This window comes from Colias croceus, chromosome 12 (assembly GCF_905220415.1).
Source record: "Colias croceus chromosome 12, ilColCroc2.1".
In the NCBI taxonomy this organism is placed as follows: Eukaryota; Metazoa; Arthropoda; class Insecta; order Lepidoptera; family Pieridae; genus Colias; species Colias croceus.
In genome coordinates, this window is record NC_059548.1 from 7,065,551 (window position 1) to 7,081,495 (window position 15,945).

The window sequence follows — 15,945 nt, forward strand, 5'->3', positions numbered from 1 at the left end:
TTGCCCTACTATTTTCATCTGTGAGTTTCCATCATGTAATAATGACATACCGACACAATTGACAGTGACCACAACAGTGACAAGCACGAAAATTACAAATTTGATCTGTGAATTTGATGATTCAAAACAATGCGAACATGAAAATGCGAATGAATTTCACTATTCTGTGATTTTGTTTACGTTTCATTACACTTATTTCAAATTTAAAATAGTGTATTTAAGCCGAGGACATTTTTTATAATGAGTGAAAAAGAAAATGATAAAGAAGAAAAGAAACCTATTATCATAAAAGATGCAACAGACTTACAACGATTGCGGCTAGAAAAATTAATGAAAAATCCGGTGAAAACAAAAACATAATACCTATTGCTTTGATATAAATAAAACCATATATATCTTATATTAATAATTATCTCTTTCATAGGAAAAGCCAGTTTTGATCCCTGAGAGGCGAAAAGAAAAGACGCTACCTCCACCACCAGATTTTGTCCGAAATGTAATGGGCTCGAGTGCTGGTGCCGGTTCCGGAGAGTTTCATGTCTATAGGCATCTTAGAAGAAAAGAATATGCAAGACAAAAATGTATTCAAGAAAAAAGTGAACAGGTAAATAAATATTAATTTTAAAATTATATTGATTTGTGTATGATATGAATAGATTTGTATCATAATGGCTGATGCTATTTATTTTATAGGAAAAGTTAGATGAAGAATATCAGAGAAAATTAGAAGAAAACAAACGGAAAGCTGAAGAAAAGACAGCGAAAAAAAGAGCAAAGCGATTAAAAAAGAAACAGAAAGCTAAAATTAAAGCAAAGATACCTAAAACAAACACAACTGAAACTAAGACTTCACAATCTGAGAGTGAATCAGATGATGATGATGCTGAACATTCAGAATCAACAGCTGAAAAAGATGAAGTTCAATCCTAATTGTATTGCAACTGTTTATATTTATGTGAAAATTTTTATGAAAATAAAGAATAAGAGCTAGTGCGCAAGAGCAACTTTTGTCTCCGCAACTATTTTGTCTCTCCCATCAACTCTATGGGCTAGTAAGAAAGTGCGCGCACGTAGCGACGCAACTCCCCATAGAGTTGATGGGAGAGACAAAATAGTTGCGGAGACAAAAGTTGCTCTTCCGCGCTAGCTCTTGACAGCATATTCTTTTGTTTATTTTACAATATTGTTATAATTGACCCCTTCAACTTAAGACTAGGCTGCAATTTCATCACTTTAAAATGTTTTCTTTCTTACATGGTTAATTATTAATACAATCACCTTGTCCTCTGTTTCTTGACACAAACTGCTCTACAACTTACATGTGTTGTTTGTATAATTGAACTTTAATGATCAGAAATGATTTATTCATATTCATTTTTCAAAATAATTCAAATGCTAAGATAAACAAATAGGTTAAAAAAAAAACTATTTTAGAATTATTTTTTACTATCAAAGAAAGAACATATTAATCATATTTAGGTATAATAATAATTAAAACTATTCTCTACTGCACTGCAGCCATGATGCTGTCTTCATTCTTCTTGAGGATAACAAAGCCCTCCATGACGGGAGACAGTGGTATGTACTCATCGGTCGCTAACTCCGCACGTTCACCAAAGGAAAGCAATACTGGTGTAGTGTGAGTGTGCGAGCCCGCAATCGTCTTTGGCGTACCGGCCTTACCGATCACATCTACTGCCTAGAAATTATAAAAATATTTAGTAACTGATTCCACTTTCTGATAGCATTTTTGACAATCATGACTTATTTTTTCATATATTAAAAAGATATATCCAGAAGTTGTGAAACAATAAACATTCATTTTAAAACACATTTTATATTGTATAGTGATTTCTTTTATTAAATAATAAGATATTATAAAAAATTTGCTTGCAACATATTTATATTTTATAATATTTGCTTTTCTGGCAATATTGGGGATTTTAATGATATTATGCACAAGTTACACTGTTTATTTTATATTACCTGTCCAACACGCACGCTCACATTCAAGGGTTGAAGGTTTTCGTCGAGTGTGACCAACCAACGGGGTTGCATCGCCGTTGCCAAAACATACAGCAAGTAGTGAGATTTTCCGAGGATGACTGTTAAAAAGAAACAATTATAAAAAATTGGAATATGTGATAGAGAGGCTATATTGTACACAATCACAAATAGGAAAACACAACACACATTTTACAAACAACATGACATGCACAATTAACGGCCTTAGGCTACTAAAACAGCTATTCTAGGCTTATATTTCTAGGCTATATCATGGTTTATACAATTAAAAAAACCATAATGAAATCATTTGATTCAACAATTCAAGAATACGAGATTGAAATCGTTTGATTTGTTCATTAGAGAAAGATAAGTAAAAACATCATCATTTAGCAGCTAACTAAAATTAGCTAAAACAGTATGTACATTGTACAAGTTGACTTATACTTTTTGATATTAGAGCCGGCAAAAGAGCTGGTGGTACACGTGGCTACGTGCGCGCGCAGCATGGTTGCGAGTGGGTTGGGTTGGCTCTATATGTACTCACTATTCTTGCAGTCGAGGAAGGCGGTGAGCACCACGAGCAGGCCGGCGAGCGCGGGCTGGTTGACGAGCCGGCGGTCCGCGTGCGCCGGGCACAGCGTCACCGTGCCCTTGCCCGCGTGGCACAGCCCCTGCGCGAGCCGCACCATGAACAGGTGCACCGGCGACTTGCTGTGGTACAGGGCGAGCGCGCGCAGCATTGTTGCCAGTCTGTTAGGTTGTTTAGAGTAGTTTATAAATTATTTTTCGATTAGAAAAATCACCTACGAGTAGAATGTTTCGTTTACATAGGATGGACAACACGTTCATTATTATGATTTTGGTATCTTTGAATCTTGCTAAAGAAGTTTCACTTCTGACACGTGTGTTCGGCACACACGCTCTTTTAAATTATTATGCAGTTTCTCAATTCCCGTGTTACGTGTAGCATTCAGAAACCCAGTCATAAACTACATATATATCCCGTTACGTGTCCGGCGCACAGCCGGCACCGATCCCGATAGTGTCAAGGGAGTTCACGAAATCTAGCTTTTTTATGACTACCGAGTTTGAAAATTTTATTTACCCTATTGTTCTATAATTATATGCCATGTATGATATATTTTTGGAAAGAGGAAGAAACTAGTTATAGCATAAAAATGTAATCATGACGATATATTTTTTCTATAAAATTATAAAAAATTGATTTTCTTTTGTTTTAATTTTAATTGCTTACACACTAACACTTACATGATAATGCTGAGTCATCAAATGATCATATTCACGTTTTCATATCACTACACGATTGCCAAATACATTCACTTATATTTTCACACATTTAACACAACGTATTTCACTATGAATAATAACAAATCTCCATTATTCACAAACAAGAAAAAAAGCGCCATTTTGCGTCTTCCGCACTGAAAAGTTGAGACACTTTTTCACTGAGTATTCTTCAAATATCCCTAAAACCAATATCATAAACGTATTCTACGTAAAATTTCCAGTAATATACGTCTCAATTATCACTCATCTAATTATTCCTCTCGGCATAATTCACAATCCAAATATTCGTTGAACAAGAGAAATGTCACAAACTATGGCCGATGACGCAACTCAATCAATGATTCACTTTTTTTTTTTATTTTGTGGTTTTGGTCTCTATTGCCTGTCTCGGAGTCGTGTCGATTCGAATTATAAATGTTTAAGGCATAGAGAAATATTTTTTATACTGGAAACATTCACTTGTAAGAACTACAGGTGACCTTCAAAGTCATTGGCCGCGTTATGAACAGCCGTTGTACGCAGGACGCTACAGTACCATTTTGAGTTATGAGTAACCGTCTGTACATAGGACGCGTCACGGGATATTACTACGCCGGCGCAGTCAAATAAAAACCCGCATAGTTCCCGTTCCCGTGGGATTTCCGGGATAAAAAGTAGCGTTCCCGTGGGATTTCCGGGATAAAAATTAGCCTATGTCCTTTCCCGGGTATCAAAATATCTCCATACCAAATTTCATAAAATAGGGTTCAGTAGTTTAGGCGTGATTGAGTAACAGACAGACAGACAGAGTTACTTTCGCATTTATAATATTAGTATGGAATATGGATTTAAAAACAAATGTTCTATGTTTATTGAAAAATTCACCAAAACGATACAAACCTCGCATTATTAGTACCAGCGCCAACCAGTCCCATAGCGAAGATCGCGTTATATGCCACGTCATTGTCGGAGTCGTGCGAGTACTTGTTGAGCACGTCGATGACCGCCAGCTGCGGGTTGGACACGGAGCAGAGCGCGATCGCGAGCGGCACCGCGCGCCGCACCGCCGGCTCGCCGTAACGACCCTGCGGACATAACACCCTTGTTGTTATGATGTCCTAGTAACTAGGCAAACCACTCTCAACACATTTTAAAATACCACATCTATACTACTTTGTGTTTTTCATAAATTACTAATTGATAGCGTCACTTTGTACGTAAATTACGTACGTTCTGTAAACATTGCGTTTGCATGATTTAACAACAAGATTACACGTTCTGAGTTCTATAAGAAGCTTTATTATAACATGAAATAGAATGTCTTCGATACAAATTCTTACTCATGTAAATATAATTTTTACAGAAAATAGGCGCTTGACGTCAATTCCAGGAAACACACCTGATATTAATTTATACTATCTATAATTACAAAATTGTCACTATATTGAGCTAACTTAAACATTTCCTATAGTTTTTGTTTTACAGTTCGTCATGTCATATCATTATTTCCCAATCAGCTATTTATTATGTGTAATCACAAAATCTCACCAGTTGTCCAAATATCCTGGTGCACATCTCGGCACCGGTTTCCTCAGCAAACGCGATGACAGCAACACCGAGTGTGGCCACTGCTTGTACTGACGACAGCTCCTTGTTCGCCTCGCGTTCCTTGTCCTTTTCCTTGCTCTTGCTGTCTTTTGATGATTTGCCTGTTAATAAAATAAATAAAATATTTAGAATTATTTATTACTTAGATTTCTTTCTGATATTGGTTTAAAAAAAACAAGGAACGAAACTTACGATTCAAATTACGGAAGTAATTGTTAATTGTATCGATGTTGATGGAATATAGGCAATAAACAGGAACATTTTTAATAGTACAAATTTATATTTTTTGTTCACATTTAAAAACATTCGAAATTTTCTTACTTTTGCCCTTGTCGTCTTTGGAACTGCCCGCTGATCCACTGCTGCTACTGCCGCTACCGCTGGCACTGCTGCTCTCTTTGTTCTCTTTCTTATCTGGCTTCTTGAAAGCTGTATCTTCAGACGAAGATTGTTCATTCTATATGACAATATAAAAAATATATATAATGAGTATTTTAAATATTTGCACACTATTTATCATTAATGAGGGTAAAACAAATACATTTATTTTGGTAATGTAATTTCTTTATCATCTATAACGCAGATATTTAATACAAAGTCAATAAGAAACAACTTTGCAACATCCCTGTACAACAGTCAGAGTCGTAATAACTAGAAAGTACAGGGTCAAAAACAAAATTATTTACAGCACTTTATTCAGAACAACTACTATATTCGCGATAAATCTTCACCCATAGTACAAGAACTTCAACTCACATCAGTATCATAGTGCTTGGAGCAAATGTGCAACATCTGTTGTACGACGAGCACGTCGCCGGTGCCCGCGTACGCGCACATTGAGAGCGTGGTCTGGCAGAGCGACTGGTGCGGCTCTGGAAGCACTTCGAGCGCCGCCATTGTAGCCTCCGTGCGCTCTTTGCAACCTGTAGAGAGTATATAAATGTAGTTGGAGGAGCAATAAATATGCCAGGAAGACATTTTAATTGTCTCAATTCATAAGCATGCAAGTATGGCAATATAAAGTAAATAATAAAAAATTTCACAAAATGGCTAATTTAATAAGAATTATTGAAAAAAATTTTTTACTGCTATAAAAAGTGTTTTGTATAAAATATATATAAACTTACCTAAGAAACACAATCCAAGACCCAAATGTAAGAATCGTGCGTATGTGGAAGAATGTAAGTCTTTGTTATCATCAAACAAACGCTGAATGATTGCGCATGTTACCTATTCGAAAAAAAATAATAATATTAGTTTCACATACAGGAACTAGGAAGTATAGTAGTAATATAGTAGTAGTAGTATTTCTAATCAAATAAATTAAAAATATCATGTCATCTAGATCTTACATGTTCATTTTTCAATACATCTTTTATTGTACAATTGAAATAACATTAACACCAATGGACACGAAAGACACACAAGTAAGATTACTATTTAAGAATGTAAACCGAATTCTTCACTTGCATCTATAATAACTGCAGGGGCAGTATTTGTGACAATACGTCATCTTGTTGCGTGTCCGTGTACGCGATACCCAAACACATCTATATTACACAAGCCAAGCACTCACATCGCCATTACAAGAGCCAACAGCAATGAGTCCGCAGGCGAGTGCGGCGAGCGCGCAGATCTCTGGCGGCGCGGCCGTGTCGCTCAATACTGGCAATAAGTGAGACAACACGTCCTCGCGCTGCGTGCCCGCATATGCGATACCGAGACCTGTATTGATGAAATTAAACTTCATTAAAAATAGGTTAATTATAATTTATTTTAAAAGTTGTATCTATAAAAAATATTTTTAAGAAAATGTGGATAATCAAAATGTAAGAATAAAAGCAGACTTATTAATAGGTAATTGAGTCTACTGTATCTATACTAATATTATAAAGAGGAAAGGTTTGTATGTATGTGTGTATGTATGGTTTTCACGCATAAACTACTGAACTGATTATAATGAAATTTAGCACACATATAGAGGGTAACTTGGATTAACACATAGGATAGGTTTTATCCCGGAAATCCCACGGGAACGGGAACTATGCGGGTTTTCCTTTGAAAACGCGGGCGAAGACTCGAGTGAAAAGCTAGTTAAATATAATTTTGAAGTTGAATGGACAAATACTGTAATAAAAAATTTTTAACAGCAAATATATTACCTAAAACACTTCCAATCCGGAGATTAGCACTGGAATGCAATACATAATCTGACAACAGAGCGAGAGCTGGGTCACACTCATTCCTCACACCACAGTTAACCAAGCCAAGAGCTAATAGTGCACCAGCCTTGATATGCTCATCAGATGTGTACAGATACTTGTCTATTGGGGTAAGACCACCATCTACATCCCACAAGTGAATCATTCCAAGTGATGCAGCTGCTGATAGCATACCTGAAATTAAATCATATATATGTACAAGAACATTTTCAAATAATCATTAGGCTATGATAAGCGATAATCTTCAAAAGTGAATACATTTCAATAACTTTCTACTGTTTGCTTCTAATCAATGGAAATTATATTTTATTTTGTTGGTTATCCTGCAAGGAAGTTGTATCTATAGACAATAGACATATTTAGTACTAGTGGTCCACCCCGGCTTCACCCGTGGTACATATTTCGCAATAAAAGGTACCCTATGTCCTTTCTTGGGTATCAAAATATCTCCATACCAAATTTCATGCAAATTGGTTCAGTAGTTTAGTTTAGGCGTGATTGAGTAACAGACAGACAGACAGAGTTACTTTCACATTTATAATATTAGTACATAGTATTAGTAAACCACACCTACCATGGTCTTTGTTCTTATACATCCATTTATTGCCATCCTCAGTTGTCACTAGCTTGTCCCTACCGAAACCAGCGTTAACAAATGCATTCACAAATGTTGCTGACAGATTTTGCCGAGCTGAATCCACAGGGTGTTCAGCCAGTAATGAAGGTCGAAGAGCAGAACCAGCTGATTCCAACCACGTTTTGTATACTTCTTCAGGAGTTTTAGGTTCCATGATATCAAGCTAAAATAATTGATTTATATTATTTCACCTATTTCACTATTTCGTTGTTTCTTGAACTTGGATATCATTTCACACAAAAAAAGCAGTATATAATGCAAAAGAAGTGTCATTACGAAAGAGAAATACAATTAAATTCAAATCAAAACAAATTTTATTATACCTCTCTTCCCAAGCTCAAAAAGTGATCATTTATATGTGCATTTAAAAGAATTGTTCGCAGATCTTCATCTTCCAATTCCAGGGGAACATACTGACGTGCGAGCATGTAGCACAATTGTTTTTTGACCAACCTGTAAAGTATATTATTTTAGTTTCATTTCATTACGAGATCTACTATTTATATGGTATGTAGACTGATATTATGAACTTACATATCAGTGCAGGAGTTAAAAACTTCCTCACATTTGGCCTTATCATGCAATTGCATAGCAACAAGCAGTGCTCTTGGGTATTCTCCAAATTTCAAATATGTATCCAGTACTCCTTGAAGAATTTGTGTCGATTCTGGCTCTACTACATAACTGGCACACCTGTAATTTCAATTAACATTAGAATAAGTACTTGTAAGACAACAAATAATTTTCTTTAACACTTTTAATACTTTTTATAACAAATGATGTGATTATAATACTTGATTTAACATTCCTATAATTCTAGACAAAATGTATTAGGTTTATCAAGATTTTTCTTACCCAATCAAGTATAAGCAAACTCGTGGGTAGTTGCTTTGGTCCATGTGCTGTGTAAGGAGATCTAAACGGTCAATTTCCATGAGCAGATCACAAGCCTGGATTTCAGCTGAATGTTGCATGTCAAATGCAATTACATCACGCACAAGTGGCAACAATGTGTCCATATTTTCAATATTCCATTCCTCTGCTATTTCACCTTCTAGTTGGCTGTTTAAAATATGCAATAATTTTTGTATTAAATATAACAAGATAATATTATACAGTGTATTATAATTGATAAATTAATGAGAAATTACTAACCGCACATATTCATGGCCCCATTCACCAACATTTGATAATGTTCCCAGTAAACAGTATTTTAAGCATTCTCTCTTTTCTGCAGCTTCCTAATAAACATTAAATAAACACACATCACTTACTAGTATGAAATTGAAACTTATTGTATTACTTAAATAGATATATCATACTTTTATTTTTTAGAAGCATTAAAAATATTAAAATAAGCTAAGAATACTTACAACAGTGCCACTGACACCCATAGCTAACACTGAAACAACATCTGCACAGAACTTCTTTGTCTTGGCATCACTTATTTTCTCATACACTTCTTTAAGTGCTGGGTAGTGCTCTCTTAAAAACTTCAGGGGTTTAGGAACTGATGTCATTGATGTTGTTGATGTTCGTATGAGATTGCTTAGCATTTGTAAAGCAGGAAAGTATAGATCGACTTCATTTCCCTGAAAATTATAGTGAGCTAATAACTTGAAAATAAACATTATATAAAAAATTGAGAACAATAATGTCTTTTGAATTAACACATTACAATGCGTATACAATTTAAAGTACCTATTAAAAAAATATCTTTAACCCAAAAAATTGCACAAAAAATGTTTCGGAATTGCAAATTGTTCATAAAACATACTAACCAATAGTTTCTCTACAAGCATATTCAGCTCCTCTTGAAGGCGTTTATCTTCTTCCGACTGAAACAAATAAAATAGTAATAATAAATCTCGTAATTTTAAACAATTTAATGATGACTACAATAATCATTGTAGATATTTTACCAAATCATCATTTGGTGCTGGTACTGGTTCCGCCTTCTCCTTTTTTGTTTCTTCGGGCTTATTCTTTACAGTCATTTTGATAGATGTTTGTAAACTTCTGAAATATGAATATGACAAAAAATTCAACTTTTCCCCAAAATTAAAACCGCAACTCACAAATCACAATCATGAATATCACAATTTTGACAAGTCACCGCTGTGACATTTTAGCTTTGTATAGTCTATGGTATCTTTTTCATTGTTGACTCATAGACAAGAAGCTTATATCCTTCTTTTATCTAATACACTGGATTTCACACCAACTTGCCAAGTTAGGTGTGAAAGAGATAAAAAACATACAGGCGTCATTCAAGGTCATATTTTCTTGTGACAAAATGATCTTCATAGTGCAATCTCCAGTGTATATAGATTAGCTTCTTGCTCATAGAGTACAGAATGAAGATTAGAATCACAGATTAAAATAATCTTAAAATAATACATATTCTATATTATAAAAATGAATCGCAAAATGTGTTGGTAAGCGCATAACTCGAGAACGGCTGAACCGATTTCGATAATTCTTTTTTTATTATATTCCTGGAAGTACGAGGATGGTTCTTATGGAGAGAAAACGTGAACATGTACCACGGGCGAAGCCGGATCGGACCGCTAGTTAATTATAAAGAAAAGATTTATAAAGACGCGTTTGCTGCTTGCTGGTTTGCATTCATAATAAAATATCTTCGCATTCATTAATTCGCGAGATTATAGACTATCACAAGAACATAATATTTTGATAGTTTATAATATCACAAGTTAAAGAAATCTATACTTAATATTGAAGAGTTTTCTTATTTGTTTGAACGCGCTAATCTCAGGAACTACTGGTCCGATTTGTAAAATTTTTCGATGTGAGATTTATCGAAGAAGGCTAAAGGCATTTAGCAATATTATCATTACCTATAGTAGATTTATTGAGGAAGGCTAAATGCATTCAGCAATATTATCATTACCTACCTATAGTATATTTATAGTGTAGGTAATAACCGTTTAATAGCCAAGACACATCACACACTATACTAATTTACAGCTAGTTACGATCTCTTAAGATACAACAATGTTGTATCTAAGAGATCGTAACAAAACATTGTTTTTTATTTGATATTTAGATTATAGTTATAAAAAAATAATGACAAAATTGTTCAAAGAAATATAAAAAAAAACAATATTACAATATAATATTATCCACTCATACCACTCACCACAGAATATGTATTAAAACAACGAAAATTCATTTAAAATCATGAGGGTATTTGGTTATTAGATTCTAAGATCGTAAGCATGATCATGGTGTTTTTTTAAGTATATAAAAAGGTTATGCCTTCGTCTTACTGAATAATGAATATTCATTTAATGCATGGAAAAAATTAAAATGTACGGTCTATCCTTTTTATTGTTTCTCATCTATTTTATTAGGTAGTTCTCATGATTCCATGTTTAGTGTTTCGATCTGTGTGGAAAATTTCTGAACAACCAATACCTCAAATTTCTAATCTATTTTGCTGCATAATACATAACTGTTTTATACATTATTCACCAATCAGCCATGACGCAAGCAAGAATTACTGAGAGAGAATATATTTGTATGTATGTATCTACAGCAGTTACTTGTCTTCTTCGAACATGAAACCACTTTAGATACAGGAATCGTGTATCACAGACCACATCGTTAGTTCTCCATTCGGTAAATATATTAATAATCTTTTATGTTTAAAGTAATTAGTAGGTAACATATTCTAGAAAAAATATATATTTAAACATGAAACAGTTCACTATAATTGTTAATTTAATTTATTTTCAGTAAGTAGGTACCTAATATTTAATTTAAAACACAAAAATAAGTTCAAAATATAATGAATCGAGTGCGTAGTTGTATGATAAGGAATTATAAGTTAAATTTTACGGGACATTACAAAGAAGAACAAATTATTCGTACAATAAAATCTATACCACGTCCAAAAGCTTTGCCAATCATTGGCAATAGCTTAGATTTACTGAAAGGAGGAAGAGGTTCAAGGTGAGCACTGTCCCAAAAAAAATTATGTTAAAATTTTGAGTCAATAATTTGAATAATAATAATACATATATTTTAGGCTACATGAATATATTGATGAACGGCACAGAAAGTTAGGAAAAATATTTATAGAACAATTTGGGAGTACCGATTTAATATTTTTAAGCGATGCTGCACTTATAAAAACTGTATTTATTAATCTAGAAGGAAAATATCCTATGCATATATTACCTGAACCGTGGATTTTATATGAGAAACTTTATGGGAAGAAAAGAGGTTTGCTCTTCATGGATGGAGAAGAATGGCTGGGAAATCGACGCATTATGAATAAATACCTGCTTAAATATAATACAGATACCTGGATTAAAGATCCAGTAACATATACAATTAATAAATTTATAGAAAGTTGGAAGGAAAAGGCGAAAAAAAGTATCATTGTAGATGATGTTGCAGCCGAGTTTTATAAAGTCTCAACGAATGGTACTAACTAATATTATTTATTTTAATATTAACTAATACTTTTGAAATATACATAGTTATATTTTAATGGATCTAAGTGCAATCGTTAAAAAATATAAAACGAAAATTATCTTTATTTTTCAGTTGTAATACAAGTTTTACTTGGCAACGTTACACCGCCGCCAAGCAATCACCATGATGAATTACTTAGTTTGTTCTCGTCATCCGTTCAGAAAATTTTTGAGACAACAACAAAGCTGTACGGTATTCCATTAAGTTTGTGTCAACGATTAAACTTAAAGATATGGACGGATTTCAAAGAATGCGTTGACTTATCTTTATTGTTGGGTAAATAATATATGCTGAATGCTGATACTTTATAGTCAATTTCCAAGAACAAAAAATCTATGTTGTGGTGTAGTTTACATAATAAATCGATAAGTACCTACAGCGTGTGAATAAACAAATTTTATAAATTTTACAAAGTAACTAGTAAGACTGCTTTAATATGCTATAGTATAATTATTATAAGCGTGCGTATTCTGTGGTATACCGTATATTATACGGCGTATAATAATATGTGCCTACCTACCAACATAATATTAAATACTGTCACGAATAGTACCTATCAAATAAATAAAAAGCAATTACTTCGGTTACTCAAAATCAGTAAAAACATATTTTTAAATAATATTTTTGATTAAAGATATTGAAAGTATTTTAGCAACTTTTTGTAGTTAGGTATAACAATGTATAGTTATAACTGCTGTATAAAATATGTTTTATCACAGAAGAACACACTTAAAATTTAGTTATCTACATGACAACTTTATACGTGTAAATCATTAAATATACGAAAATAATCAAAATTACTATTTCAGCTAACAAGCTTGTTAATGAAATGCTTGCAATAAAAAATGAGGGCGATGGTCTAATAAAAAGACTTGTTGATGAAAATATCGATGACGTAAACATTTCAAGAATTGTAACCGACTTTATCATTGCCGCTGGCGATACAGTAAGAGAATTTTTATTTTATACCGACAAAAAAAATTACAAAAATACATATTATACCTACACTAAATACATTTTTATGAATGTTTCAATTTATTCAAATGGATACATTGGAACTCAGCCTGACGAAGTTATTATAAATAAATATATGTACTTGTTTTTAATATTTAGATACGCATTAAGTACTTAACTGTAAATTGTTTAAAATTGAATACTGTTTTCAGACGGCATATACATCGCTATGGATTTTTTATTTATTATCAAAAAACCCTCAAGAAATTAATAATATTAGATGCAAAGGGCGAGACTATATTCCATTTGTAATAAAGGAATCTATGCGACTTTATCCTGTTGCACCATTTTTAACACGTATCATGCCGAAAGATTGCTATTTAGGGGATTATGAAGTTAAAGCAGGGGTTTGTAACATTTTAGTTATATAATTTATTTTTTATATGTATTCCTTCAATTTTCATACGATACACCTCTGTGGATACACCATTGATAAATATTGAACCCAAAATGTAAATATAACATTTACTTGTGAAGGTTTATTATAACTCAATTGTCTATCAGTGATTACAAGACTAGGTACTCAGTTTTTCAAGTGGCTTTTATGAAGGATTACTCACCAAATTTTAATTGTTTTGCATGTTAAGATTTATAATTGAATAACTTTTTGTTTATTAATGCAATTTTCCAGAGTATTTCTTTACCTATCAGAATAGCTACTTAGTACACAATACTAAAAGCTTACATGGCAGATTTCCCACGGAATGTTTCCAAATTTAATACTCATTTTTAAATACAAATTTCAAATACAAATAAAAAAAACTTTCTGGATGATCTCTACAAATTAAATATTGGATGTTATTTTAATCACATATTCAAAATGCCAAGGCACCAGAATAAAAGAAAAACTTCCTCCAAGTGTCATAGATAAATGTCAATGTCAATCAAAATCATTGACTAATACTTATGCTGTCAAAATTCAAAACAAATCATTCAAAATTTAAGTTCAAATTGAAATCTTAAAAAATGATTATCAGACATATTTTAGTAAAGGATTTATCAAAATTGTACTGCCCGAATTATCGAGCATATAGTGTACTGTGTAATATACAAAGACCAAAAGTAATTAAATATGACATAGGGAATGAAATCCCTCACCTGACAAGCCATCGTCTAACCAAAATTAATAAAAGATATTTGTCCTTCGAATCTGTGGTGAAATGGCAACAAGAAACGTACATGAGTATATCAAATAGTACCATGGTAAACGTCATGCAGGATGGTTTGCTTCAATTTCATGAAGTAACAGGTTTATCATGGTGGGCAGCAATACTCTCCTCCACTATTCTTATAAGAGCGTTAATTACTCTGCCTTTATCAGTTTATCAAAATTATATATTAGCCAAAGTAGAAAATGTTGGCATGGAACTCAAGGATATCGTCAATGAATTAAAAAAAGAGACAGCTATGGCAAAAAAAGCATATAATTTAAATGATAAGCAAACAGTGATTCTTTTCAAAAGGTCCCTTAAAAAGCAATGGAGGATACTTATAGAAAGAGATAATTGCCATCCCCTGAAAGCAACAATTGTTATATGGTTCCAAATACCTCTGTGGGTGTGCATGTCATTTGCCTTAAGAAATTTAGTTAACATGAATCCACCAGACCCTTCTGCAATGGTTACTTTTATGGAACTGTCAACGGGTGGGATAGGTTGGATTCCTAATTTAATAGAACCTGACCATTCTTTAATTCTCCCAGTGGCATTTGGATTAACAAACTTAGCAATAATAGAAATACAAAGAATGTCAAAATTAAGGACACCATCAAAACTTTACAATGTCTTTACTAATGTCTTTAGAGTATTTTCAATAGCAATGATACCTATTGCAGCAAATGTGCCTTCATGTATGTGTCTGTATTGGGTCACATCTAGCAGCTTTGGACTGATACAGAACATCTGCCTTCTTTCACCATCATTGAGAAGAAAATTAAGAATACCATTAGCTCCAAGTGAGCTGGAAGACCCATATAAACACATGAAAGAAGAAATAAACAATAAATTCAGAAATATACTGCCAAAAAAGTCTTAACATGTCATTTAACAGTATTTTATAAGCATAGTGAAATAAATAATTTTTGTTTTTCATTTTTTATTCATTTCAGACCCCTATAATAGCCTCAATATACACATCAGGGCGAGATGAACAATATTTCACTGACCCAGAAAAATTTCTCCCTTCCCGCTGGGATAGAAATTCTATTAGTAAAGAGAGATTCATAAATCATGAACCATCAGCATCTTTACCATTTGCACTTGGTGCTAGGTCTTGTGTAGGGAGAAAAATAGCTATGCTTCAATTGACAGAACTAATTTGGCAGGTAAGTTTAAGTTTTATTCACACATGGTCCAAATATTTGGATTTATACTTCTTGGTTTTATAATTATTTATTTGTAATTGTTGTTTCAGGTTGTGGATAACTTTGATTTTGAATGTCTTCATAGTGATAATATTAAAGCAATTACCTCACAAGTCTTAATTCCAAACAAATCTTATGCACTGGAATTAAAATTGCTTAATAAATAAATAAAAAATATTTTTTTTAAAGGATTATTAGTTATTACATATAATTTTATATTTAATACAAAATACATGCAAAAAGTTGGTGTTATTACAATTCCATATTTTATCAAAATATAAACTAATTCATACTTAAATATA

At 32.9% G+C, this 15,945-nt stretch overlaps 4 protein-coding genes across 4 annotated transcripts; 3 read left to right on the forward strand and 1 right to left on the reverse strand.

Annotated features, from left to right (window-relative positions):
- Nucleotides 1-71: 71 nt before the first annotated feature.
- On the forward strand, nt 72-1,042 carry LOC123695963 (PRKR-interacting protein 1 homolog). The gene is made up of 3 exons (XM_045641914.1): nt 72-342; nt 425-604; nt 694-1,042. The coding sequence occupies exons 1-3, from the start codon at nt 241-243 to the stop codon at nt 928-930; spliced, it is 519 nt and encodes a 172-aa protein (XP_045497870.1). The 5' UTR covers nt 72-240; the 3' UTR covers nt 931-1,042.
- Nucleotides 1,043-1,428: 386 nt separating this feature from the next.
- LOC123695962 (26S proteasome non-ATPase regulatory subunit 2) lies at nt 1,429-9,883 on the reverse strand. The gene is made up of 18 exons (XM_045641913.1): nt 9,684-9,883; nt 9,543-9,599; nt 9,135-9,353; nt 8,917-9,002; nt 8,617-8,823; nt 8,296-8,454; nt 8,085-8,214; nt 7,699-7,924; nt 7,065-7,298; nt 6,479-6,627; nt 6,030-6,132; nt 5,659-5,825; nt 5,224-5,359; nt 4,843-5,003; nt 4,195-4,379; nt 2,552-2,757; nt 1,987-2,105; nt 1,429-1,699 (listed from the first exon to the last, which is right to left on the reverse strand). Exons 1-18 carry the CDS (start codon nt 9,756-9,758, stop codon nt 1,505-1,507), a joined length of 2,814 nt encoding a protein of 937 aa, XP_045497869.1. The 5' UTR covers nt 9,759-9,883; the 3' UTR covers nt 1,429-1,504.
- A 1,090-nt stretch (nt 9,884-10,973) lies between these two features.
- On the forward strand, nt 10,974-15,925 carry LOC123696282 (cytochrome P450 315a1, mitochondrial). The gene is made up of 8 exons (XM_045642363.1): nt 10,974-11,406; nt 11,524-11,739; nt 11,816-12,216; nt 12,340-12,543; nt 13,077-13,213; nt 13,434-13,628; nt 15,389-15,604; nt 15,694-15,925. The coding sequence occupies exons 2-8, from the start codon at nt 11,576-11,578 to the stop codon at nt 15,808-15,810; spliced, it is 1,434 nt and encodes a 477-aa protein (XP_045498319.1). The 5' UTR covers nt 10,974-11,406; nt 11,524-11,575; the 3' UTR covers nt 15,811-15,925.
- On the forward strand, nt 13,955-15,371 carry LOC123696283 (cytochrome c oxidase assembly protein COX18, mitochondrial). Its single transcript, XM_045642364.1, has one exon. The coding sequence runs from the start codon at nt 14,248-14,250 to the stop codon at nt 15,313-15,315; it is 1,068 nt and encodes a 355-aa protein (XP_045498320.1). The 5' UTR covers nt 13,955-14,247; the 3' UTR covers nt 15,316-15,371.
- Nucleotides 15,926-15,945: the final 20 nt, after the last annotated feature.